Source organism: Chrysochloris asiatica, unplaced genomic scaffold, assembly GCF_000296735.1.
Source record: "Chrysochloris asiatica unplaced genomic scaffold, ChrAsi1.0 scaffold00001, whole genome shotgun sequence".
Classification (NCBI taxonomy): Eukaryota; Metazoa; Chordata; class Mammalia; order Afrosoricida; family Chrysochloridae; genus Chrysochloris; species Chrysochloris asiatica.
Window position 1 is genome coordinate 22,807,912 of NW_006408519.1, and position 23,529 is coordinate 22,831,440.

Below are 23,529 nucleotides of genomic sequence, written 5' to 3' on the forward strand. Positions count from 1 at the left end.
ATTTCTAGCCATCACATTTGTTGTTATGTGCTGTTGAGTAAGTTCTAACTCATAGTGATTCTATATAGGGTTTCTGAGGAGCAGCTGGTGAGTTTGAACCAATGCTTGACCAAATGTAGCCGACTAATTTTTAAGTTGATAATTTTGTATGGCCTGCAAATGATGTTATAAATTTTGGCAAAATGCTGCAGGATTATGTGCTGGACTGCAAGGTTGGTTTGAACCGCAAGATCAATGGTTCAAATGCACAAGCCACTCCTCAGAAACCCTAAACAGGGTTGCTATGAGTCAGAACTGACTTGACGGCACTTAACAATGACAACAACAACCCCTGCTATATAGGGTTTCCAAGGTCCTAAATCTCTGCTGGAGCAGGAAGCCTCATCTTTCTCTTGTGGAGCAGCTGGTGGACCCCAATGGCCAACCTTATGATTTGTCCTCCAATCCTTATCCTACAGAGCCACTATCTTCCCACAGTATGTATATGTGTATTGTTGTTAAGTCAATTCTGACCCATAGCCATCCTGTATAGGGTTTCCGAGGAGCAGCTGATGAGCTTGAACCGCTGACCTTGCAGTTCAAACGGCTTTACAGTCTGACACATTAACCTACAGTGCAGTTAGAACTGGCTTTACGGCACACACACACACACACATACACATACATATATATGTGTGTGTGCCGTAAAGCCAGTTCTGACTCATAGCGACCCTCTATGGCTAGTCGATATGAACTGCTAACCTTGTGGTTAGCAATCCAATGCTTATCCTATAGCACCACACCAGGGCTTATACACACACACACACACACAATACTATTCTTATATTTATGTAAGCATAAAAAACACACACACATATAGATCTGGGTGATACAAATGGTTGCTGAGCTCAGCTGCTGTGGTAATCAAATGTTAGAAGACTGAGCTCACCAGAGACTCTTCAGAGAAGGTGCAATAATCTACTGCTGAAAGATCAACCATTGAAAGCCCTACAAAGCACACTTCTACTCTGATACATATGGAGTTGTCCTGAGCCAGAGTCAATTTGACAATAACTGGGTTTTCTATGGGTACAAGTTCATAACTGTCTATGAGTGGAAAATGCTGAGTAGAAAAATTCTACACAGTTGTGAATGGAGAAGTCACAGAAGGACAGTCCAATCATAAACAAAACTGAAAGGCATATCACAAATTGAAGAAAATTACTTGCAACAAAAGAGACAAAGGGTTAATAGCTTACATATAATAAACTTTTTAAAAAATTAGTAAGAAAAATTAAACAACAATGTCATACTATTTCCATTTCTTTCTTTGCAAGTTGTCTGAGCAAACAATGTTATCATTTAAAAAAAAATAATGTCCAAAATTGATGAAAGTGAAACAAAGCAAAATTAACAAAACAGACCTTCTCATAAAAGCTGGCGAGTGTATATGTTTGTTAAATCCCATAGCAGGAATACTGACAATTCATATTAGAAATCTTAGCATTTGGTATAGTATTGGAACCATGAATTTGACTTGTAAGAAGATAATCCTAGACATTTTGGGACTACTTAATATACCTCTTCTGGCCATAATTTTTGTAACTCCCACCAAGCAACAGAGTGGTGGTGTTTGTATGCCGTGGAGTCGGTTCTGACTCATAGCTGTATAAGGTTTCCGAGGCTGTAAATCTTTACAGGAGCAAAAAGCCTCATTTTTCTCCCAAGGAGTGACTGGTAGATTTGACCTGCTGATTTTGCGGTTAGCAATCCAAACAACTGGGTGGTGGTTGTTTTTGGTGGTGGTTATGTGCGGTGGAGTCGGTTCTGACTCATAGTGACCCTGCATAGGATTTTCAAGGCTGTAAATCTTTACAGGAGCAGAAAGCCTTTTCTTTCTCCTGTGGAATGGCTGGTGGTTTCAGACTGCTGACCTCTATGCTACCAGAGCTCCTTAAACAACTGGGTAGAACCATGCAAATGGAATTTATTCCCATTACTGATAGGTCTGGGTGAGAGAAGGAAGGAGAAGATGCTGATAACGAGTGTAAGATTTAATTGCAAGTGATTTTAATAGAGTTCATTGTAATGACGGGAATTGCTCAACTTTGCTATCTTGTTGAGTATAAAACGAGCCACCTCAGAAACAGAACGGTGGGGGGATCCCACTATAAACATGAAAAAAGAGTCGGGAATGGAGGCTGACCTTTGGGCCCCAGGTTCCCTGTAGGATCCTCCTCCACCCAGGAGGCAGCTGTGACAGCTGAGGAGTGGAAGCATCGGCACCAAGGACCAGAGCGTGAGACAGAGTGGTGAGCTTCCCGGCCCACAGAGCAAGGAAAGCTTTCAGGCAGAGGCTTGCCTGCAGAGTCGGGTGCTTCCAAAAACAGAATTTCAGGCTACAGTGTCGTGCCCTTTGGGCATTTTTTGGTAGCACTGATGGAACTTTATAACATTGCATGAGCAGAGCAGAGGCCAGGCCAAGGGGCTGAGGGCCAGAGAGAGGTTTTCCTACAGGCAGGCACAGCAGAGAAAAGGCTGTCCTGATTAAAGAACTCTGTTCTCCTGAACATTTCTAATGCTGCATTGTAACCTGTTAAATGTCCCTAATAAGCCTCTAATTACAAGTAGGACCTGTGAGTTCTGTGTGACCATTACCACGGTTCGCGTCAGATTTGGTAAAGAGGGCTGGAGGCTGACTCCTGCCTCACAGAAATCAGCGTTGGGCTAACGCAAAGTTTGATTCTCCTCCCCTCTTGTGAAGCCGTGGGAGGTCGGACGCTGCCCCCATGTCCTATATAACACACATACACAGCAATTTGGCTCTGAGGATATTTGCTTCAATAAAGTGTATACATTTTTTTTTTTTTTCAGCCAGAAAAAAACAGCAAGGTCTCCAAATTGGATACTAATTGAGGGAATTAAATTATTATCTAAAAAGAATATTATATAGTTATAAAAGTAATTGTAGAGAAAATCTAATATCATGAGAAAATATTAACAATATATTATTAAGCAGAAAGTACAGAGTATAAATAAAGCAGGTAAGAAGCCCTTTTTAATTAAAAAGTAAAACCTTTGTAATTTGCCTAGAAAAAAGGAATGCATGTATGTATGTTGTTGTTGTTGTTAAGCGCCGTCAAGACGGTTCCGACCCATAGCGACCCCGTACCGGGTTTCCGAGGAGCAGCTGGTGAGCTTGAACCGCAGACCTTGCAGTTCTAATAGCTTTGCAGTCTGGCACATTAACCCCTAATTCCACACCAGGACTTCTTTGTCTGCATACAAGGGGCTTAAAAAAGTGCGTGAAAATGGAACTTAAGCATAATGGTACAAATGATTGCTGTGCTCAGCTGCTGATCAAATGGATGGGTGTTTGAGCCTACTGGAAGCACCTCAGAAGAAAGACCTGGAGATCAACTTATGAAAAATCAGTCACTGAAAACCCCATAACTTTCTGAAGTCCCTTCATTGTTGTTAGATGCTGATTAGTCGATTCCAACTCATAGAAACCCTGTGAATAACAGAACAAAACACTCCAAGGTCCTGAACTCTCTTTACAATTGGTGCTACACTTGAGCCCATTGCTGCTACCACTGTGCTAGTCTGTGTTTGTCACTGACCCTCTGCTTTACCAAGCCTGATGTCCTTCTCCAGGGACTAGTCCTTCCTGATAATATGTCCAAAGTATAAGAGATGAAGTCTGGTTATCTTGGCTTCTACGGAGCATTCTGGTTGTAGTTCTTCCAACACAGATCGGCTGATTCTTCTGGCACTCCATGGTACTTTTCATATTCTTCTCCTACACCATAACTCAAATGCATCAGTTCTTCTACATATGTCCCAACTGTGCAACTTTTACATGCATATGAGGCAACAAAAAATAGTGAAGCCCCCTCATATACATGTGAATAGTGGTTTGTGTGTGTTGATTATTTTCTTTCAGGTTTTGAATAATTTCCATTATATTACGAAATGAGTTATGTACTCCTTTTAAGAAAAGATATTTCTACTCCAAAAATTCTCTTTTGAAAAACAACAACAATAAACATTTAAAAAAAAAACACTCAACTTTCCTTAAGAAGGGTTTAGGAACAATTTGATTCTAGGATCTTCGATGCAGGAAAGAATCAAAGAAAAGAAAAGGGTAGAAATGACTAAATATCCAAATCTGCTGCAATGAACAAAATTGAAAACTTGATTAAATTTCGGAGAGTGCTCTTGGAACAGTAAGAAAGGTTTACTCGTAATGAAAAAAAAATTATCCTGTGTAAGTCATAATGACCTTGTCATCCTTGTGGGGATGGGCTTGGGTCCTGAACAGTTTTGTCACCTCTCTCCAGGATTAAAAACACAAAGGTCCACCTTGCATGAGAGGGCAGTGTGACCAGAGCCTGACCAGTGCTGGCAGCAGGAGCTCAAACTGGACTTAGAGTTGCCATATGCCCTCGTGCACCAGGGCATGCACCAATCTCTGGGTGGGAAGAAAATGGGGGTGTGGACACAAAGGAGTGACGTCAATTTTCTTGGTACTACTTAGACTTTACAGTGCATGTTCCGGTCCACATTAGCTTTTGGAGCACATTTCCAAATGAATACTCCAAGAGTCTAACCCTCACCTCATTATAGGATGCCTCAGAATCACCTCAGGGCTGTGCCTTACCAGCGGGGGTCTCGGCTCTCCTTCCCGCAAGACTAGAACTCCTGAGTGTGCAGTTTCCAAAATCTTTTCTTAGCTCCTTGTGCTAGTTTGATGTAGCCTCAGGCCTTCACTATCTACTCTCCTTCCAAAGGTTTTAACCATGACCCTGTTCCCCTTGCCTTTTCTCCTTTGGTTTAAAAAAGGGAATTCCAAGATGGTACCCATCTGCCTCAATGACTTTCTCCTTCAGCAAACCTTAACACTTTCTGCGCCAGATGGGTGTCATCCTGATTTTCTTTTCAGTGCCTCTCCACAGCACTGAGGCTGGCGGGGTTGTTCCTGTCTTGAGAATTCACTTGCTGTCTCCCCAATGCCATCAGTCATTGTCTAGTAAAACTCTTTCTATTTTTAGAATGGCAGAGGATTTTCCTCTACTTAGTCACTCACTATCTCGTCTCTAAATGGGCTCTAGAAATAATGTCTTCAAAGGATACCAGGGAGTGTGAATGACAGAAAGATAGTCATTAGCCACATGTCCCTGAAATGAAGCAAGCCAACCTCTGTGTCAGAAGATGGCAATTACTCCCCATATCAGTTCTCCTCTGGGGAGTTTGTCAGGAATGGAGGGATGTGATTGGCCATGGGGATAAAAAGCAGGTAAAAGGGAGTTAACTGACTTATCCAAATACAGAAAGTTTTTTTGGTTTTCTTTTTTTGGCCCCATTTGATCAATCACAGGTCACACCAAGAGCAAAGCAGAAGGGCAACAGAAGTGTGCCCACCAACACTGAATCTATTTTGACTCAGAGTGACCCTGTAGGCCAGATAGAGCTGTTTCCCAGGCTGTAAACCTTCATGGAAACAGACTGCCTCAGCTTTATCCCACAGAGCAGCTGGTGGGTTCACACCACCAACCTTTCAATTAGAAGGAGAGAGAGGACTATAAAGGCCCACCATTCACAACCAAGAGCCGAACGGTCTCACTTACCTCTAGTGTAGTTAATACAATCTTCTCAACTGAAGAAAAATAAGCCTCCCACAAGAATTGTGTCTGCTGTCTAAGTGCTAGGATTTTATCCTGATGAATAGACCTGATTGTAGAAGGAATCTGTAACACAAGGTGAACACAGAATAATTATCGCTGTAAAACAAAGTGATACCATTTCATCAAAAATAACCCTGTTCTCCACAGCACGCAGCTTCTAGCACAGAGATCTACTGAAAGTCATCAGCCTTTAGCTACAATGCCTCTGGGCACTTAACAGGAATCACCCTCAACACCAAAGGTTATAGTTCACCAATCCGATCCAATAGCAGCTCATCAGTTGCTTAGGGTGTTTCTATGGAAGCCGCTGCTGTTTCCTCTTTGAATCACAGAAATCCTCAACTCTGCACGTGAGCAACCCAACTTTACAGACAAGTGGCTACAGGTTTTGGAGAGAAGGCTGAAAATCTCTGTCCTTCAAACACTTTGAAGACCTGCTGTCCCATCAACTGCAATGGGGCGTTTCAGGACACATCACTGAGCCCTTCGGTCTACTCTGAAGCTGGGGTTGGTTAGCTCTATGAGTTATTTCACCCCTCTGAGCCTTTGTGTTCCTCACAACTCTCTTTTTGACTCCACTTCTTACTCTTGCTCTAACCCAGACTACAGAACATTATGTTCACCATCATGGCCTCTTCTAAATGTCCATTGTACTTTTTAAGGGTCATAGAAGCTGGCATTTCTGTACCATCATGGGCGTGAGGAGACAGCATATTAGAAACATGTCTAGAGCTATCATTGCTGTCTGGTATCCCAGAGAATTAAGTCTGTTTTGGCAACAAACTGTGAAAAGGAGTAACATGAATTCACTCACCAATATGTTCCTCTCTCTCCTAGAAGCTGGATCCTGAGCAAGATGGTTAATTTTATGTCAACATGTCTAGGCTAGGGTGCCTAGTTATCTGGGTAAATGCTAGTCTAGATGCTGCTATGAAGATTCACATGTGATTAAAATTTAAATCAGCTGACCTTAAATTAAGCAGATTACCCTCCATAATATGAAGCATAATTGGGGGTGGGGGGGGCTTATCTACTCAGGTTTTAATAGCAAAAATGGTGGTTTTATGAGGAAGGATTCCATTTCAAAACTATAAATAGATCTCCAGTCTCTATGAATCTCGGCCACAGGACTGCTAGAGTTTCCATCCTGTCACATGACCTACAGGACTTAGGATTTTGGATTTGCCAATCTCCATAATCAAGTGAGCCAGTTTCTCAAAATTTCTCTTTTCTTCCTCTATCTCTCTATTGTTGTTAAATGCCATCAAGTCAGTTCAGACTCTCAGCGACCCTATAAAGTGTTTCCAAGGAATGGCTAATGGGTTTAACTTGCTGGCCTTTCGGTTACCAGTCCAGTGTTTATTCTACAGCACCATACCAGGACCCTGGTTGTTGTTGGTAAGTGCCATCAAGTTAGTTCAGACCTTGGATAGGGTCGCCGAGGAGCAGCTGGGTTTGAACTGCCGACCTTGTAGTTCGTAGTCAAGTGCTTTTCAAATATAACATAATATATAATGTATTATATATAATACGTCAGGGGGCTTCAAAAAATTCATGGAAAAATTGCATTAAGATACAATGGAATTTTTCCATGAACTTTTTGAAGTCTCTTCATATATTATCTTTATTGTTGTTAAGTGCTGTCTAGTTGGTTCCGACCCATGGCAACCCTGTATAGGGTTTCTGAAAAGTGGCTGGTGGGCATGAACTGCCGACCCTGCAGTTCAAACTGGCCTTGCAGTCCAGCGCATTATCCTGCAGCACCACACCAGGACCCCTATGTTATTTTCATGTGTATATAAATACTAAACCTTACATGCTATACTAGATATTACTGGTTTTCGTTCTTTAAGAGACTTCTAGGACACAAGTCTTATTATATCAAGTGTCAAGTCCAATGTACTCCACTCTTGTATTTCTGATACAAGTGTTTGACAGCACTCGCAAAGAGGAAATCACTGCTCTGGAAGAGAATTCCAATTGACTTCAAAGACAGACTTTCAAGATTTAATGGCATTTGGCTACTGGTTATTAATCTGCTTGTCCTGAGAGACAGGTATGGGAAGTTGATAAATTAATTCCAATTTGGCCAGATTGTTTTGGAAGTTGCAGAACTCAGTGAAGTCTTAATAAAAGGTCATGTTGTTAACAAAACTAATGGAATCTACCAAAATAGATATAGGAAAGCAACATTAGGCTCTCTTAGTGCCATGATGACAAGCATATATGCAAATAAAAACATCCAGGCTATTCTAAAACAGGAAATGAGAAATTGTAACATAACAAAAACATTCCCCAGAGCAGACATTTGGGCTTTGTGCCAGCTCTGTAAAACTATTGTTAACAGTGCAGTTGCTGTTCAATATGGCGGCAGTTGTGCAAAGACAGACTACGTATGAGAGGAAAAATACAAGATAATTCAGAGAGGGGGACGAGGAGAAACAAAGTCTTCAGACTCACAAGCCAAAAAGTTGCTGCAAGGAGTAAAATATGAGGCAACTTTGGTGAGATGGTAGAAATGGGTCACCCACATTTAAAGGGTTGTGGAATATTCTTCATCTCAAAGACAAACTCTTCAACATTTTCCTGTCAAATTCGTGGAAGTGTTAGTACAGAAGGGAAGAGATTACAGCTCGTGAGACTTCACCAAAAGAGTAAAAAGAGAACTTACAGAGTGGAGAACACATTTGGCAATGAACACATCTAAAAAGGATCTAATCTCTAGCAGTTATACAAAGGGGCTTCCAAAAAATCTATAGAAAAATTGAATTAGAAGGTAATGGAATTTTTCCATGAACATTCTGAAGCCCTGCTCATGGAGAAAATGTGAACACCTCAACAACAGAAAGAAAATAATCAAGAAAATGGACAAAGGACATGAACAGGCATGTTACCAAAGAAGACATTCAAGGCAGATAACAAACGCAAGAAGAGATACTAACCAATGACGATGCTGTTGAGTACCATCAAGTCAGTTCTGACTCATAAAAGCCTTGTATAGGGTTTCCGAGGAACAATTGGATGGATTTGAAAGACAGACCTTGAGGTTAGCCATCTAGTGCTTATCCTACAGCACACCACACTAGGACTTCAAAATATGTTTTGGGTTTTCACCACTAGGTTGGTGGTAGTGGTGGTGACAGTACTGGCAACTAGTGGGTCATTGTTAAGTGCCATGGAGTCTGTTCTGACTCACAGCAACCCTGTATAGGATTTCCAAGGAGAAGCTGGTGGATATGAACCTCTGACCTTTTGGTTGGTATCTCAGAGTTTATCCTCCAGTGCTACATCTAAGGCCATTAGAGATATTAAAATCCAACTACAGTGAGGCATCACTTCATCTCTACACTGATCAAGAAACCAGAAAACAACAAACAGTAACAAGGTAGCAAGGTGGTAGGGACACTGGAACTCTTATCACTACCGGTAGGATTGTAAAATGGTACAACCACTAGGCAAAATGGTATGGTGCTTCCTCAAAGAGTTAGAAATAGAAACATCATATGATCTGGCAATCACACTATATTAGGTTTTATATTCTAGAGAATTAAGAGCAGTGACATACATAAACATGCACACAACCCTATTCATTGCAGTCTTAACTCACAACAAGATGGAAACAACTGTCCACTGATGGATGAATGGATAAACAAATTGGGATACATAAATAAAATAGGATACTATGCAATAACCATAGTGATGAGTTAGTCCCCAGAGCATCTTATAACATAGATGAACTGGACAGACATTATGTTGAGTGAAATAAGTCAATCACGAAAGGACAAATACTGTATTTGTTAAGAATAGTTTGCATACAGAAAGTTACATTCTTTGATGACTACCTGAGATGGGATGTGCAGGAAGAGAGACATGTTAATTCTGGTGACGGGAAAGGCAATTTATAATATGAGGGAAGTCAGCACAATGTGACCAAGGCAAATGAAGACTCAGAGGTACTTGAGAATAAAGGACAACACAGTGACTAAGATGCCATATACAATTCTGCAACAACAGTAATAATAACCAGAGATGATGAGTGGATTACTACATAAGTAGATATCTATGTTACATAGTTGGGGAGGGTGTATGGAGGGAGTGTGAGTGCATATATGGGTATGTTGTTGTTAAGTGAAGTTGACATATAGCGACCCTGTATAGAGTTTCCAAGGAGCAGCTGGTGGGTTTGAACTGCTGACCTTGTAGTTAGCAGTCTAGCGCATTAGCCCATAGCACCACACCAAGACTTCATATATAGGTATAGTTGTGGGTATTTGTATATGCAAATTTATTTACTACATGCATATTCATATATCTATATAGTAAAGCAAGTAGGGGATACAACTATAAAATTTTTGCTTGTTGTTAAGTACTGTTGAGTTGATTCTGACTCACAGTGACTCTGTAAAAGGTTTCTGAGGCTGTCAAACTTTGTGGGAGCAGAAAACCTCGTATTTCTCCTGCACAGCAGCTGATGGATTTGAACCACCAAGCTTGTGATGCCAAGTCCAATGTTTAGCCTCCAGAGACATTTCACTGCTCATGAAAATTTCTTAGGTACATCCAAGCCCTGCACAGTACAGTTACTGGGCTTGAAGGCTAAGGACCATAGACTCAGGCAACAGTTAGATCGACTAGAATCACATCGTTCATAAAGATAATATTGTACATGCCTAAATGTAGAGAGTAACATTTGGGTCTTAAAAGCTTGTGAGGACTGAGTAGTATCTAATCTGACTAGGCGGGGCTGATGAAATGAAATGGGGAGAGGTCTCTTGTGATACAACAGTGAATAATTGTTATCTGGACTGATTGTTGAGGGTTGGAAATGTAAAGGTAGATGTTTTGTAGCAAGGAGAGGGGAGTGATTAACTTTGCAGTCTAGGAGCGGAGGTCCCCGGGACTTTCAAGGGAGAAGAGCGGAGAGCAGGACCCTACCCAGAGAAGCAGTGATGCCTGAGATGGAGGCAGAGATGATGACGTGGAGCGATGGAGCAGCTGGGGACTTTAGACACAGAGAGGGAGATGAGCTGTGTGCTGACAACCGGGGCCAGGCTTGTAGTGTATATACTTTGATTGGTTGATGATGCATGGAGGGGATTGTAACCATGGCAATGAAATAATATATGATAGGATGAATGTAAAACTAATGTTCTCCCATGTAAACTATCACATAATTCATTAAAAAAAAAAAAAAAAAAAAAAAGCTTGTGAGGAGCCAACTAAGATAAAATCATTGGCTTTTTACCACCTGGATCAAAGAAGAGTGAAAAAAACCAAAGATCCAAGGAAGCTTTTGGTCCACAGCATCTTCTAGCAAGAGAACAGAAGAACTAGATGGTGCCCAGCTACCACTAATGACTCCCCTGACCAAGGACACGAGAGAAGGTCCTGGTTAGCATTGGAGACAAATATAGAGCAAAATTCAAATTCATTAGAAAAAAAATCAGATTTATTAGATGGATAGATACTGGAAGAACCCACAAGACAATCTCCTTAGATTCCTTTTAACCTGGACCAGAAGCCATTCCCAGGGGTCATTTTTCAATCAAATAATAGATTGGCCTATAAAATAATAACACTCATGAGGAATGTGTTCCTTAGAAGGATCAATTATTATGATCCCAAGCTGGCAACATCTGTCCGAAAGCAAAGATAAAAAGGAAAAGGAGGGACAGGCCAACTGGAACATGGAACTCGGCCGGGAAAGCAGAGTTGGAAAGGGCTGTTCATTGCTGGGAGAAACCAGTGTCATAGAATACTCGATGTATGGATTGTTGAAGGGTAAACGAATTTTCTATGTAAACTTTCACCTAAAGCACAATGAAATCTTCAAAAGAATAAAAAAGGTTGAAGCTGGTGATTTTTATCTCCCTTGTTTTTCAAGCTTCTTGTATGGGCAGCTATTGTTAAAAAAATAAATAAATATGGTGTATGTTTTGTTGCATAGGGTCAATACCAACAAAACAAGCAAAATTTTAAAATAAAAGAAAGGCAAAAATGCAACCTGGAAAACTTTGCTTGGCCTTTCATGTATATTTCAAGCTTATTGGAGAAGGATATCATGTTTGGTAGGGTGGAGGGTCAGAGAAGAAGAGGAAGACCCCCAGTGAGAAGGATTGGCAAAGTGGCAGCATCAATGGGCTCAAGCGAGGAAACGATAGTGAAGTTGGCCCAGGATCGGGCAGTGTTTCATTCTGCTGTGCATAAGGTCGCTATGAGTCGGAACCAACACGATGGCACCTAACAACAACATCTTGGGATAAAGGTACACTTCTATTTCTGCAACAGTTTTCTTAAAGAACTCATTTGAGTTATCTCTAATGAGCAGATTCCACCAGATCACTTAGTTCCTCTCTTTGTTTCTGAGGCCCAAGGGGCCGCCAAGATCACAAACTGCACATCTAGATACCAGGAATGTTCCAGAAACTGTGATCAGCTTAGCCCACTGAACCCCATGCTATTTAAGCAGATTGCTCTGTGAGTGTTGCAGTCAGCTAGCAGCATAAAAGTAGAATCAATGACAGCTAGAAAGTTAAATTTTTTGGATACTGAAATAAAGTCTTTTAAAAAATCCTTCTATAGGAATTTGTGGTAGGTTCGATGATTTAAAAAAAAAGGTTTTTTTTTTTTTTTTTTTTTTAAGTTCACATTGCCATGAAGAAATAAAGAAAAAAAACCAAACAAACCCAATGTCATTAAAATCGCTATAATTTTAGCAGAAAGCATATGGAAAGTTGTGTCAAACCTACAACATTATTGCACGAAGGGGCGTTAGGAATCCTTAAGACTGCCTTATGAGTATTGTACATCCTTCCCAGGCAGTTGTCCAGCACAGTCCTCTGGTAGGTGCTGCTCATTCAAGTATCCACCCTATGGCTAACTGTGTATTCAGGTACCCACACCCGATTCTGTGAACAATGACAATACTAACTGAAAGAACCAACTTGAAAATTAATCTGAAGGCAAATGCAGACCAGGGGAGGAAGGAATCCAAAGTGAGTGGTACAAAACTCTTTGGCACTGTTTCTAAAAGTTCTGCTTACTGAAAGAGGTGGATGGCCACTTCCTCAGACCATGGAAGCTCTAGTTTTTAACCAACAACTTCTTATCAGAACATATTCCCTGGACCTGGCCAGGATTCTGTGTGGGAAAGTAATGTCATATTAAATGACTTCATATTCCCCATGACACAGGCAATTTTATCAGGATAAAATTTCTTTTATGGAGTTGACCTTTTGGATTCATCTTCTTTGAAAGTTTAGACAGGGTGGCAATAATCCACTGATCTGTTGAAGGCCACAGTCCCTTCCTTACCTGTAATAACAATCTCTCATCGCCTATGACGGCGGCTTGGTTCCAATTAATCACTTCAGAGAATGGTAACTCCCATCCATTGCTGAGCATCACAGGAACGCAGGCAGCCTGCACACACAGAAAGGGGAACTCCGTGAGCGTGAGAAGAAAGAGAAGAAACAACCACAGCAATCCAAGACCATTTCAATCAGTACAAAATCAATTATGGGGACTTCTGATAGTGCAGGAATCCCAGACTGTTTATTGTTGTAAAGTGCCGTGGAACTGGCTCCTACTGATAGTGACCCTGTATAGGGTTTTCACGGGATTTAAATCATTGCGGGAGCAGAAAGCCTCGTCTTTCTCCTGAGAAGCGGCTGTTGGGCTCAAACTGCCAATCTTGTGAATCGCAGTTCAGTGCTTATCACATGGAGCCACCATACTCTCTGACTGCTTATTGGGCCAGAGGAAAAGTGTGCCTTCAAGACCTACCAAGCCACATGAAGGCTGTATGTCTCCAGCCTAGATTTCTATATTTCTAAGTCTTACCCTGGAAGGCTAAAACCCCATTTCTATTCTAGGACATGGTTTGGCTGCCCTTATTTCCATAGAGACAATTGGCCTTGTTGGAGAAGTTTTATTGATGTAACAAAATCTGTCACCACGAAATTCTAGCATAAAACCAACCTTGAATACAAACAGTTTGGTCAATGAAATTGCCACAAGCCCATTTGCAAAGTGGTTTACCCCAAGGTTCTGAGAAACAGAAATCACAATGGGGCTTGGCATGCCTGATTTTGTGGTCTTAATTATTACAGGGTGCTCACCTTGTCCTCGTTCTCTAATACACCCAACACTGGAACCTTGCTCCCCTTCAGTGGAAAGGTCCAAATCACTGCTGGACCAATTTACTATCAGCACAGAGATCTAGCAACCAAGAAACATTAGGCTAATGACGAAATCCTGCTTCCAAAGAACTCCTAATCCAAACTAGAGAACGGTTTTTCTCTGTGCAATGTCCCAGGGGGCTACAAGAACATTAGTGATGGTACGCTTCACAAAACACACAGAGCGCCCTGGAGAAGACTTTCTAGAGAAGGAAGCCCTTCTGTTGGAGGGCATGACAGAATGATTTACAGTTAGGAAGACAGGGACAAGAAGTTCTGAGGCAGAAGCACACATTTCAGCAAGTCACAGACAGAGGAGGGAAAAACACAGCAGCAAGAGGGCAAGGAAAAAGAGGATCAGCGAGGATCCAGGAAGTCTGATCGCCACTTCCCTAGGGGAGCCATGGGCCACTGCCTCAACAGGAGAAGGCATTCTGTACAGAGGTTGATTAGAGGGGATTTCCATACAATCTCTGGAGCTCGAGGGGGGCACCAAGGAGCTTCAAAGTCTCAGGAGAGCTGGGCTAAGGGAGTGGTACCCTCTGATGGACACCGGTCTCAGAATTTAGAGGAACCAAAAGATGGCAAGAAGGGGCAGAACAGATCATTTCACTTTGGGGGAGAAACAACAATGAATCACTTTCACTGCTCTTGGCATTTGCTTCCAGGGAAATGTCAGGGCTTTTACAGGAAGTCCAGCTATATTGTCTGGCAAACCAGGTTAAAATCAGATCTGTCCTCTGTTTGCAACCAAATCCCTGTAAAACCCATTTTCCCTGGTAGTAAAACCATGTAATTAATCATGTCATTCCCTCCAAATCAGTTGCCATCAAGTAGATTCTGACTCACGGAGACCCCCTGTGTGTCAAAGAACAGTGCTTCACGAGGTTTTCAGTGGTTGATTTTTCAGAAGTAGTTTGCCAAGCTTTTCTTCCAAGGTACCTCTGGGTAGACTGAATCTCCAACTTTTGGTTAGTAGACAAATACTTAACCATTTGGGCCACCCACAGACTTTTCATGTCCAAAGACAGTTGACTAAATCCTCTCCTCCCTCCATGCCCCATTTTTTATTGCATCTTTTTAAAAGTTCTCAGATTTTCTTTTGAAGACAGAGTCAGGTCCTGAAGGGAAGCCATGCCCTAAGTTTAGGTATCAAAGAAGAGGGAATAAAGTGAAATCCAGTGCTCAGTCTAATTCTGGGGAGGGTCTCTTACCTGTAGAGCCTCCAGGAACCTGAAGGAGCCCAGCCTGCGACCACGAGGAACCAGACAGAAAGTGGCATTGTGCAGCATTTCCCGATAATCATACCTGGAAAGACAGCAAATGAAGACCCGTAGGAATCAACATCTGGAATGCACACCTGCATAAAATTACCCAGACCCACTAGGGAGAGCCATGGGGCTGGCTCTGACTCTTCCACCCTGGGGGAAGGGTTTTGTTGCACAAAGAAGAACGAATGTGAAATGTCAGATTGAGCACAGCAATCAGGGTCTGTTTGCAAACCGTGCTCACAAAGACAAGTCTGATGGTACCAGTAACAATTTAACTTGCCCAGCCCTTGTCTCTGAAATCACATTTCATTCTTTATGAAATAAGCTTGAGGAAGCAAAACAAACAAACAAAAAGAACCCCAAATCAAAACAAAGCTTCATTGTTAGTGTATCTCTTTCCTTATTAAATGCCATCCTTTCAGTGCAACTGAAGACTTCCCGTTCCCCTCCTCCTAAAACCACGCTATTAAAAATTGCTCAGGGAAGTTCCACCATAAGTACAGAACATTTGTTTTCTCTTCTAAGCTACAGTATCTACATTTAAGTAAGAACATTCAGGTACCTTAGACAAATGGTCCTACCTAAGGATGGCTGACAAGACATACAGGGGAAAAGGAGCTCACATAGAAGGAAGTGCCTAAGAACTAGGGAAAGGAAGTAAGGCGAGAAAGGACAAAATAGTAGGCAAAGTGGGAAACTGGACACTGGACGAGAGAAGAAAAGGGGGTTTTGTTTGCTCAAGTACTGTTTTTACACTTGATAAAAGGCAGAGTACGACATGAATGTCCACTGCCTCTCTATGTCAGCGATGTTCAGGCAAGAGGAAAAGGGTGTCATTTTGTTTAGGGCCATCACCTTGTAAGTGCTTTACCCCAAACACATTCCTAAGCACCCTGTTTCATGTTTAAGAAAACTGGGGAAGGGAGAGCTGGCCCGTGTCCTGTGAAAGCCCAGATTCTCAGCGCCAAGATGAAATCACTCCCATTTTTCAAGAGCTTCCTCAGCTCAGCAGACAGGTGTGACTTTGACAGTAGCATATGTCACCAGCATTTTCTGACTCTAATAGTCTAATTTAATCATAGCCTGAAGGCACTGGATTCTTCTCTCCTCTTTTTGGAATGTTGATATATACATTTATATATTTTAAAGTCCACATCTATTTTTATATTCTCATACAAACCAGGCATATGGGAGTAAGCCAATTTTCAATTATAAACCCGTCATTAAGAAGCGACATCATGCAAAGGACCATTTGCTTAAACAAGCGTGTACAACTAATTTGCACAAGAAAAGGTCACCGTGAATGGATTAAGATTATCTCCACAGAGAGTAAAATAAAAACTCTGGCTGCATTAATTAAACTGCAAAATAGACTTCAAAGTAGAAAAGATTCCGAAGAGGGTACGAATTTAGCTTTATAAAACCCTATCAGGATGGCAATGGCGTCTCTTTTTCTCACCAAATGTAGAATAAAAATTGATAAGTGTCTTCAATTGTTGATAATGTCTGAATTTCTACCTAATCGATGGAGAAGAAAATACACACACATAACTATTTGTATGACGCTTAAACTGAATGAAAATATCTGTTGTTAAGTGCCATGAAGTCAGTTCTGACTCAGTGACCCTGTATAAGGTTTCCAAGTCCTATATTTCTCCTATGGAGTGATTGGTGGGCTTGAACCACCCACCTTGTGGTTCGCAGTCCTGCGCTTATCCTCTAGAGCCACTGCGCTCCCTTTTCAAATATAGAAAGATCAAAAACACTTAAGACTCTTAAGTCTTGGTTAAGACCAACGAAATCAATTCTACTGCTGTCAAGTCAATTCTGACTCACAGCCACCCTACAGAGCGGGACAGAACTGCCACACACGGTTTCCAAGGCTCTAATCTTTGTAGAAGCACACTGTCAGAACTTTCGTCCTCAGAACAGCCAGTGGGTTCAAACCACAGGCCTTCCAATTAGCAGCCAAGTGTTGGAACCACTGCAACATCAGCACTCTTCCCTCAGACTACAGCAATGTTTAATAACGCCCAAAACAGAACCCCAAGAGACCAGCACGGAAGGTCCTACGTACTCATCATTTGGCTGCTAAAAATGTAAAACCCTATTAGAGTTCTGCATGGTAACAAGTTTCAGAGTTGCCTATGGCAGAATTTACTTTAGGGAAGGAGAGGGAGAGAAAGGATGGCTGAAAAAATTATAGGAAAAATTCAAATAATAGCTATCCCAGGGTGCCGATTTTTCAATGGCTGTCTCGAAAGACTACTTGCTGATACCGTAAATGAGCATCTTTGCCGGAGTCCAGAAGCCACTAAGAGACTCTACAAAGACATGGCCTCTCCAAGTCTCAGTCTCCCCATTTGCAAATTGATCTGGCTGGGCTAGATGACAAGAAATTCATCTTTAACATTCCATGATGCTTTCTTGTTACCATATTTAGGTCAGAAAGAAAAACAGTCATTGAGCATATGCCCCTGAGCTAATGGTTTCCATAACCACTCTACGTATGCATGCATATATGCTCATGTGTACACAATGCACACGTTTACCATCTTGCATATGTATATGAACACACAAACACCTACAGAGCACCTGAATTTGTAACTTAGATCAATGATGCTCATTGAGATTTCTACCCGGACCCAGTCCACAGACCAAAACTCTCTTCTCAAGGTAGACAATGAGCTTGTGCATTGTAAATGAAGGGGCAATGGCGTCCCTCAAGTGAGACAACAAATGGTTCCAGTTGGGTCCATATATATGTTTGGTACCCTCCCACCTAGCCCACTGACAATAAAATTCATACATTGCTAATAAAAAATGAAAAAGGATAGAGTTCAAAAACAGTTTGAAGGATCTTTTTGAAAGTAAAAATGGACTTGCCACACCACCCAAGAGAGAAAGGTCCTCGAAATTTGTAATCCTGTGAAGGCTACAACCTAGGAAACACTATGGGGTAAGTTCTCAAATGTTATATAAAGCAACCATAAATGGGAATCAACTCCAGGACACAACAACAATCCTGCCTACTATTTAAATTTTAAAATGCAAACCACTCTAACATCCTACTTACACATAAACAATACTTAACTTAAAACACATGAATATCCTCAGCAAGGAAGCTTGTTGTAGTTTAGTGCCATCGAGTCAGCTCCAACTCATACTGACCCTGTATAAGGCTTTCAAGGCGTTTGAACCACTGACCTTGTGGTTAGCAATCCAGTGCTTATCCTACAGCAACAAAAGATTATTTTACTATTCTTTTCAAATGGGTCTTAAGTTCCCCCATCAAATAAGTGATGATACTCACCCAACCACCCACTGTCATGGAATTGACTCTAAGTCAGAGTGACCCTATGCATGACCTCGGAAGTTGTAAATCTTTACAGTCTACAGCCATACTGCCCTGAATGTGTGCCATCTCTTCTGATCTTGGAAGCTAAGCAGGGTCAGACCTGCTTTGTACATGGATGGGAGATCACCTGGGAATACCAAGTTAAATTTTTTTGGAGTCTTGGTGTGGTGCTGTGGGTTAATGCACTGGACTGCAAGGTTGGCAGTTCAAGCTTACCAGCCATTCCTTGAAAACCCTACACAGGGTCGCTATGAGTCAGAATGGACTCAATGACGCTTAACAACAACAACAACAACAAATCTTTACAGGAGTAGAAAGCCTCATGTTTCACCTACACAGTGACTAATGGAATTGAACTGCTGATGTGGGGGTGAACAGTCCAATGCTACCAGATGTCCTTTAGTGATGACTGGTGGTAGTGGTTGGTGGAGTCGGTTCGACTCATAGCGACCCTGCACAGGGTTTCCGAGGCTGTAAGTCTTTAAGGGAGCAGAAAGCCTCATCTTTCTCCCGCAGGACCACTGGTAGTTTCAAACTGCTGAACTTGATGTTAGCAGCCCGACTCCTAACTACTTCACTACCAGAGCTCCTTAAGTGATGATTAGGAAGGGAGAACTCTTTTTACAAAAATGACTACAAAGAAAATGCAATAAAAATGGAAAGGCCCTGGGTTTATCCTAGAAACCAGTATCACCATAAGGTCATTCTAATTTTCTTCTTAAAGTTCAACTGAATACTGTATGGCACACATTCCATTTAAAATGAGCTATGTAGGGTTGCATCACTGAAGTCCCCTCCCTATGAAGCACATCTATGCCTGCAGCACTGAGGTGGAAGTGGGGGGAGGGGTGGTCTGCTCTAAAGCTGATTTCTCCAAGGGTGGCCATCCAGCCCAAGGCAACTGCATCAAATGGGAACTTGGTAGACATGCAAATTCTCAGCCTCACCCAAGCTGTTGAATCTTAATTCTATGTTTTACAAATTTTGAGAACCACCAGCATGGTAATTAAGAGCTTAGTAGTGAAAAGTTTAGTGGTTAAGCGACTTTAGACTCAGTCAAACCAGGTTCGAGTCCCAGTTTTGCCATTTACAAGCTGAAAGATCACGGGAAAGCTATTTAATCTGTCTAAAACTATTTCCTTTTGGGCAATTGTTGTTGTTATGGTTTCCGAGGCTGTAAATCTTTACGGGAGCAGAAAGCCTCATCTTTCTCCCACAGAACAGCTGGTAGTTTCAAACTGCTGACCATGAGATTAGCAGCCTGATTCATAACCACTACGCTACCAGAGCTCCTTTGTTGTTGTTGTTAAGTGCCGTCGAGTCGGTTCCGACCCATAGCGACCCTGTACAGGGTTTCCGAGGGTGTAAATCCTTACGGGAGTAGAAAGCCTCATCTTTCTCCCGCGGAGCGGCTGGTAGTTTCGAACTGCTGACCTTAAGGTTCGCAGCTCGATTCGTAACCACTACGCTACCAGAGCTCCTTACCAGAGCTCCTTAAGGAAGACAATATATTTGTTGTTGCTAAGTGCCTTCAAGCCAACTCCGACCCTTATGGGGTTTTCAAGGAGAGCCTGATGGGTTTGAACCGCCAACCTGGAGGTTCAAACTGACCTTGCTGCCCAATGCTTATCCTACAGTGTCACACCAGTATCTGTAAGTTGTTTTTAAGTATAGTCAGGTTGGTTCCAACTCATAGTGACCTGGATAGGGTTTCCAAGGAGCAGCTGGTGAGTTTGAACCACCAATCTTACAGTTCAAACTAACCTTGTGGTCCTGTGCTTATCCTACAGCACCACATGATTAAATGATCCAATGTGATAAAGCACTAGCACATTATAAGCAATCCATAAATGGGAGCTATGATTGCTGCGGCTGAAGGGAGCTCATGGAGTATAGTCGGAAATAGTGCAAACTTGAAGTTAGAAAGCTTTCATGTTTTCCTCAAGTTAGGAATTTGGGTTCTGGATCTACCACTTGCTGTGTGAAGCAAATTGAAACACAAAGCAGTAAGCAACTCTAAGCTTTGAAGTTGTGACTATGACACAGAACCATGTACGTGCCCTATAAACTACAGCAGTACGCAATTGTAAGCCACTACAGTAAATCCTATGAGACGAATCAAAACCTATTGAGAAAAGGGCAAACAAAAAACAAAGCAAAGCTCCTACTAACAGCAAAATATAAAAAAGATTTCAAAAGGCAAGAGTCAAGGGGAAAATGTAGAGAAGAAGCTGTGAATCACTAGGAAACAGCAGCTTCTAGTTGAAAGATTTCACTTTCTCATCCAAAGCTCCACAGACAAGGAGTGGGCCCCGAAATCCCTGTGGGTTCCACCGTCCCTCAGTAGCAAGTTTAACACACCAGCCTGCTTTTTGCTACTCAAAGAGGCTAGGGAAGAAGCAATTTCTATAGCCACACAATTCTCGTCTCCCCATGCCGTTGCTAGCTACAGTTTGTTTCCAGTATTTATTTAAAAGTAATGTATCATCTACAGTTGACCTATCCCCTACAGCCCACAACCTCAAGATTAAAATAATTAACCTTCTTTGCTTACATGCAGGTTTGAATCACATTCTATAAAGAAAGAAGACAAAAACAACTTATGACTAGTATAGTTCAATAAAGTGCACTGAGATGAGGGAGGAAAAGTTAACATTCTCTGAGCATCTCTTGTGGGCTTGTTTTTTCATTCATTCAACAAACATTCCTTGAATGTCTAGCACTATCTTAGGAGTTTGCTGTCCAGTGACAAGCCAAGATGTGTTATCCAATGATTATCACTCAGTGCAGCAAGCCCTAGCTGGAGTAGAGTAGGAGGGTGGGGTGATATGCAAAGTACGGGGGTGGGGTGTATGCAAAGAAGACAAACAACTGCTGTGGATCAACAGAAGTGACAGGCAGGGTAGGTTGATGGCAGCAGTGAGATTGAGCTGAGAATTCAAGAAGGATCAAGAAGAAATCAGCCTGGTAATGGGGTAAGAGGATGCGATGGGCATTTCTGGGGGCAGAAGCAGCATAGTAGCAACAGAGGCACCAAGATGAGAGATGCCCTATGCAATTTGGGGTGGCTGAATGCAAAGTGTGGGGGAGAGGAAGAGGGCACTGCTGGTAAAGGCTGGGTCCTGCTAGGGAGACTTTGTACAATGCATCCTGGCCTCAGACCTGGACCTGGGAGGGTGATCATGCGTCACAGAAAGGCTAATACAGGAGAAAGACATGCTACTAATGAAGCCCTCCAAACTCCATACAGGCATGCACACAGTTAAGTTCAGAGAACTCCAAAACTTTGCCATGTCGGTCACAGCTAGGACCAGTGAGTGGCATCACTTTTCCAACTCTGGGCTTGCTAATTCCAAAGGTCATTTTCTTTCCATTACATTACACTGCCTCATCAGTGAAACAAAGTCCTAAGCAGTCACTGAGATTCAAGCATTGGCAATGAATGTGTCTACCATTAAATGACCCCCTTCTCTCCTACTCAGAGCTCTGTCCCATGTCACCACCAGGACTTCACTCCAAAGAGAGCTTTGGTATTTACTAAGCTTGTTGTATTAGACCTCAAGCCTCTACAGCTTTAAACCTCAACGTTTCAATTATTTTCCTGAGAACTCTAAAGTACATTGGCTCAAGGCATAGATTTGAATTGAGAAACACGAGTGGACTGGATCTTTTCACTGGAAAGTTGGTCCAGCAGGCCACCATACTATTGTCTGTTTGTTGTCCCATAAACATAAACAGTGGAGGGTAGTGGTGATTCAGTAGAATTCTCAGTTTCCATGTGAGAGAAATGGGTTCGGTTCCTGGCCAAAGTACCTCATGCACAGCCACCAGTCCTGTATTAGTGAAAGCTTGTGCGCTATTCTGATGCTGAAAAGATTTCAGCAGAGTGTCTAGATTCAGAGAGACTAGGAAGAAAGGCCTGGCAACCTACTTTTGAGACGCACCCAACAAAACTCTATGGGGATCACAATGGTCTGATCTGTAAATGGTCAAGGGGTGGGCACCGACCATGGCTGACCAGGTCAGTCCCAGCCCTGGAGACACATGGGCTGCCCAGTGGGAAATTCTCCTCTTTGCAGGCGGTGGAAGACTCCTTACACTTCAGTTCTGGACCTTGAGCACTGTCTGCTGCTAGGACCACAAGCCACCCAAACATGCCCAGGACTCAGAGCTCATTCCTTTGTCTAGGTTGCTCAGAGTCACCTTGGGCTGAATTGGCCAACAGATAGGGATATTCCCCTTTCTTTAGGTGTTGGTTTTCCACAGCAGGCAATCTCTTGCATAGGTCTATTAAGAATCCACTCCAGTAGAAGAAGAAAGGGGAGAAGGGAGCGAGGCAGGGAGTCCCCATTCCCTGGGCTTGGCTGGCCTGAGGCACCGGGGAGAGGCACTTACTCTCATGTACATTGGTGATGGTGGTGGTATGCCGTGGAGTTGGTTCTGACTCACAGTGACCCTGTATAGGGTTTCCAAGGCTATGAAACCTGATGAGGAGCAGAAAGCCTCATCTTTCTCCTGCGGAGCAGCTGGTAGTTTTGAACTGCTGACCGTGAGATTGGCAGCCTGACTCGTAATCAGTATCCTACCAGAGCTCACTCACATTATGACCTCATTTCAGCCTCACAGCTTAAAGGGGGGTGGACAGAGACCAACTTGGTTCCCACAGGGAGGAAGAGGCAGTCAGATGAAATCGGAAAGATCCTGAGAATCGATCATCCTTTCTTACTTAGCACACTGTCTCACTACCCATATCCTCCCGACATGCTCCCCTCACCCACCATGCGATCTCATCTGCTCTACGTAGGCCTGTTGTTACAAGATGCTGAGGTGACTTCGCCTCATAGAGACTCTGGAGGATGGAGGAGAACTACCCCAGAGAGGTTCATCTTTAGGGAAGCTGGTCATCAGCTTTCTCCCATGAAACAGCTGGCTGCTCTGCCCACCTTTGGGTGAGCAACCCTCAGCCATGGCCCACCAGGTTCTTTTGGTTGGCTCAGAAGTATCACTGTGCTATCTCAGGGCTTGTTGATCCTAAAGGCCATGTTCTCTCCCCG

The 23,529-nt window shown here is 42.5% G+C and overlaps 1 protein-coding gene across 1 annotated transcript in view; it reads right to left on the reverse strand.

Annotated features, from left to right (window-relative positions):
* EXT1 (exostosin glycosyltransferase 1) overlaps positions 1-23,529 on the reverse strand; it is a 371,910-nt gene that overhangs the window by 37,188 nt on the left and 311,193 nt on the right. Inside the window, exons 2-4 of the mRNA XM_006830667.1 lie at positions 15,061-15,154; positions 12,981-13,088; positions 5,610-5,729 (exon numbers count right to left, since the gene is read on the reverse strand). Coding sequence (XP_006830730.1) covers positions 5,610-5,729; positions 12,981-13,088; positions 15,061-15,154 — 322 coding nt within the window. The remainder of the gene's footprint in view (positions 1-5,609; positions 5,730-12,980; positions 13,089-15,060; positions 15,155-23,529) is intronic.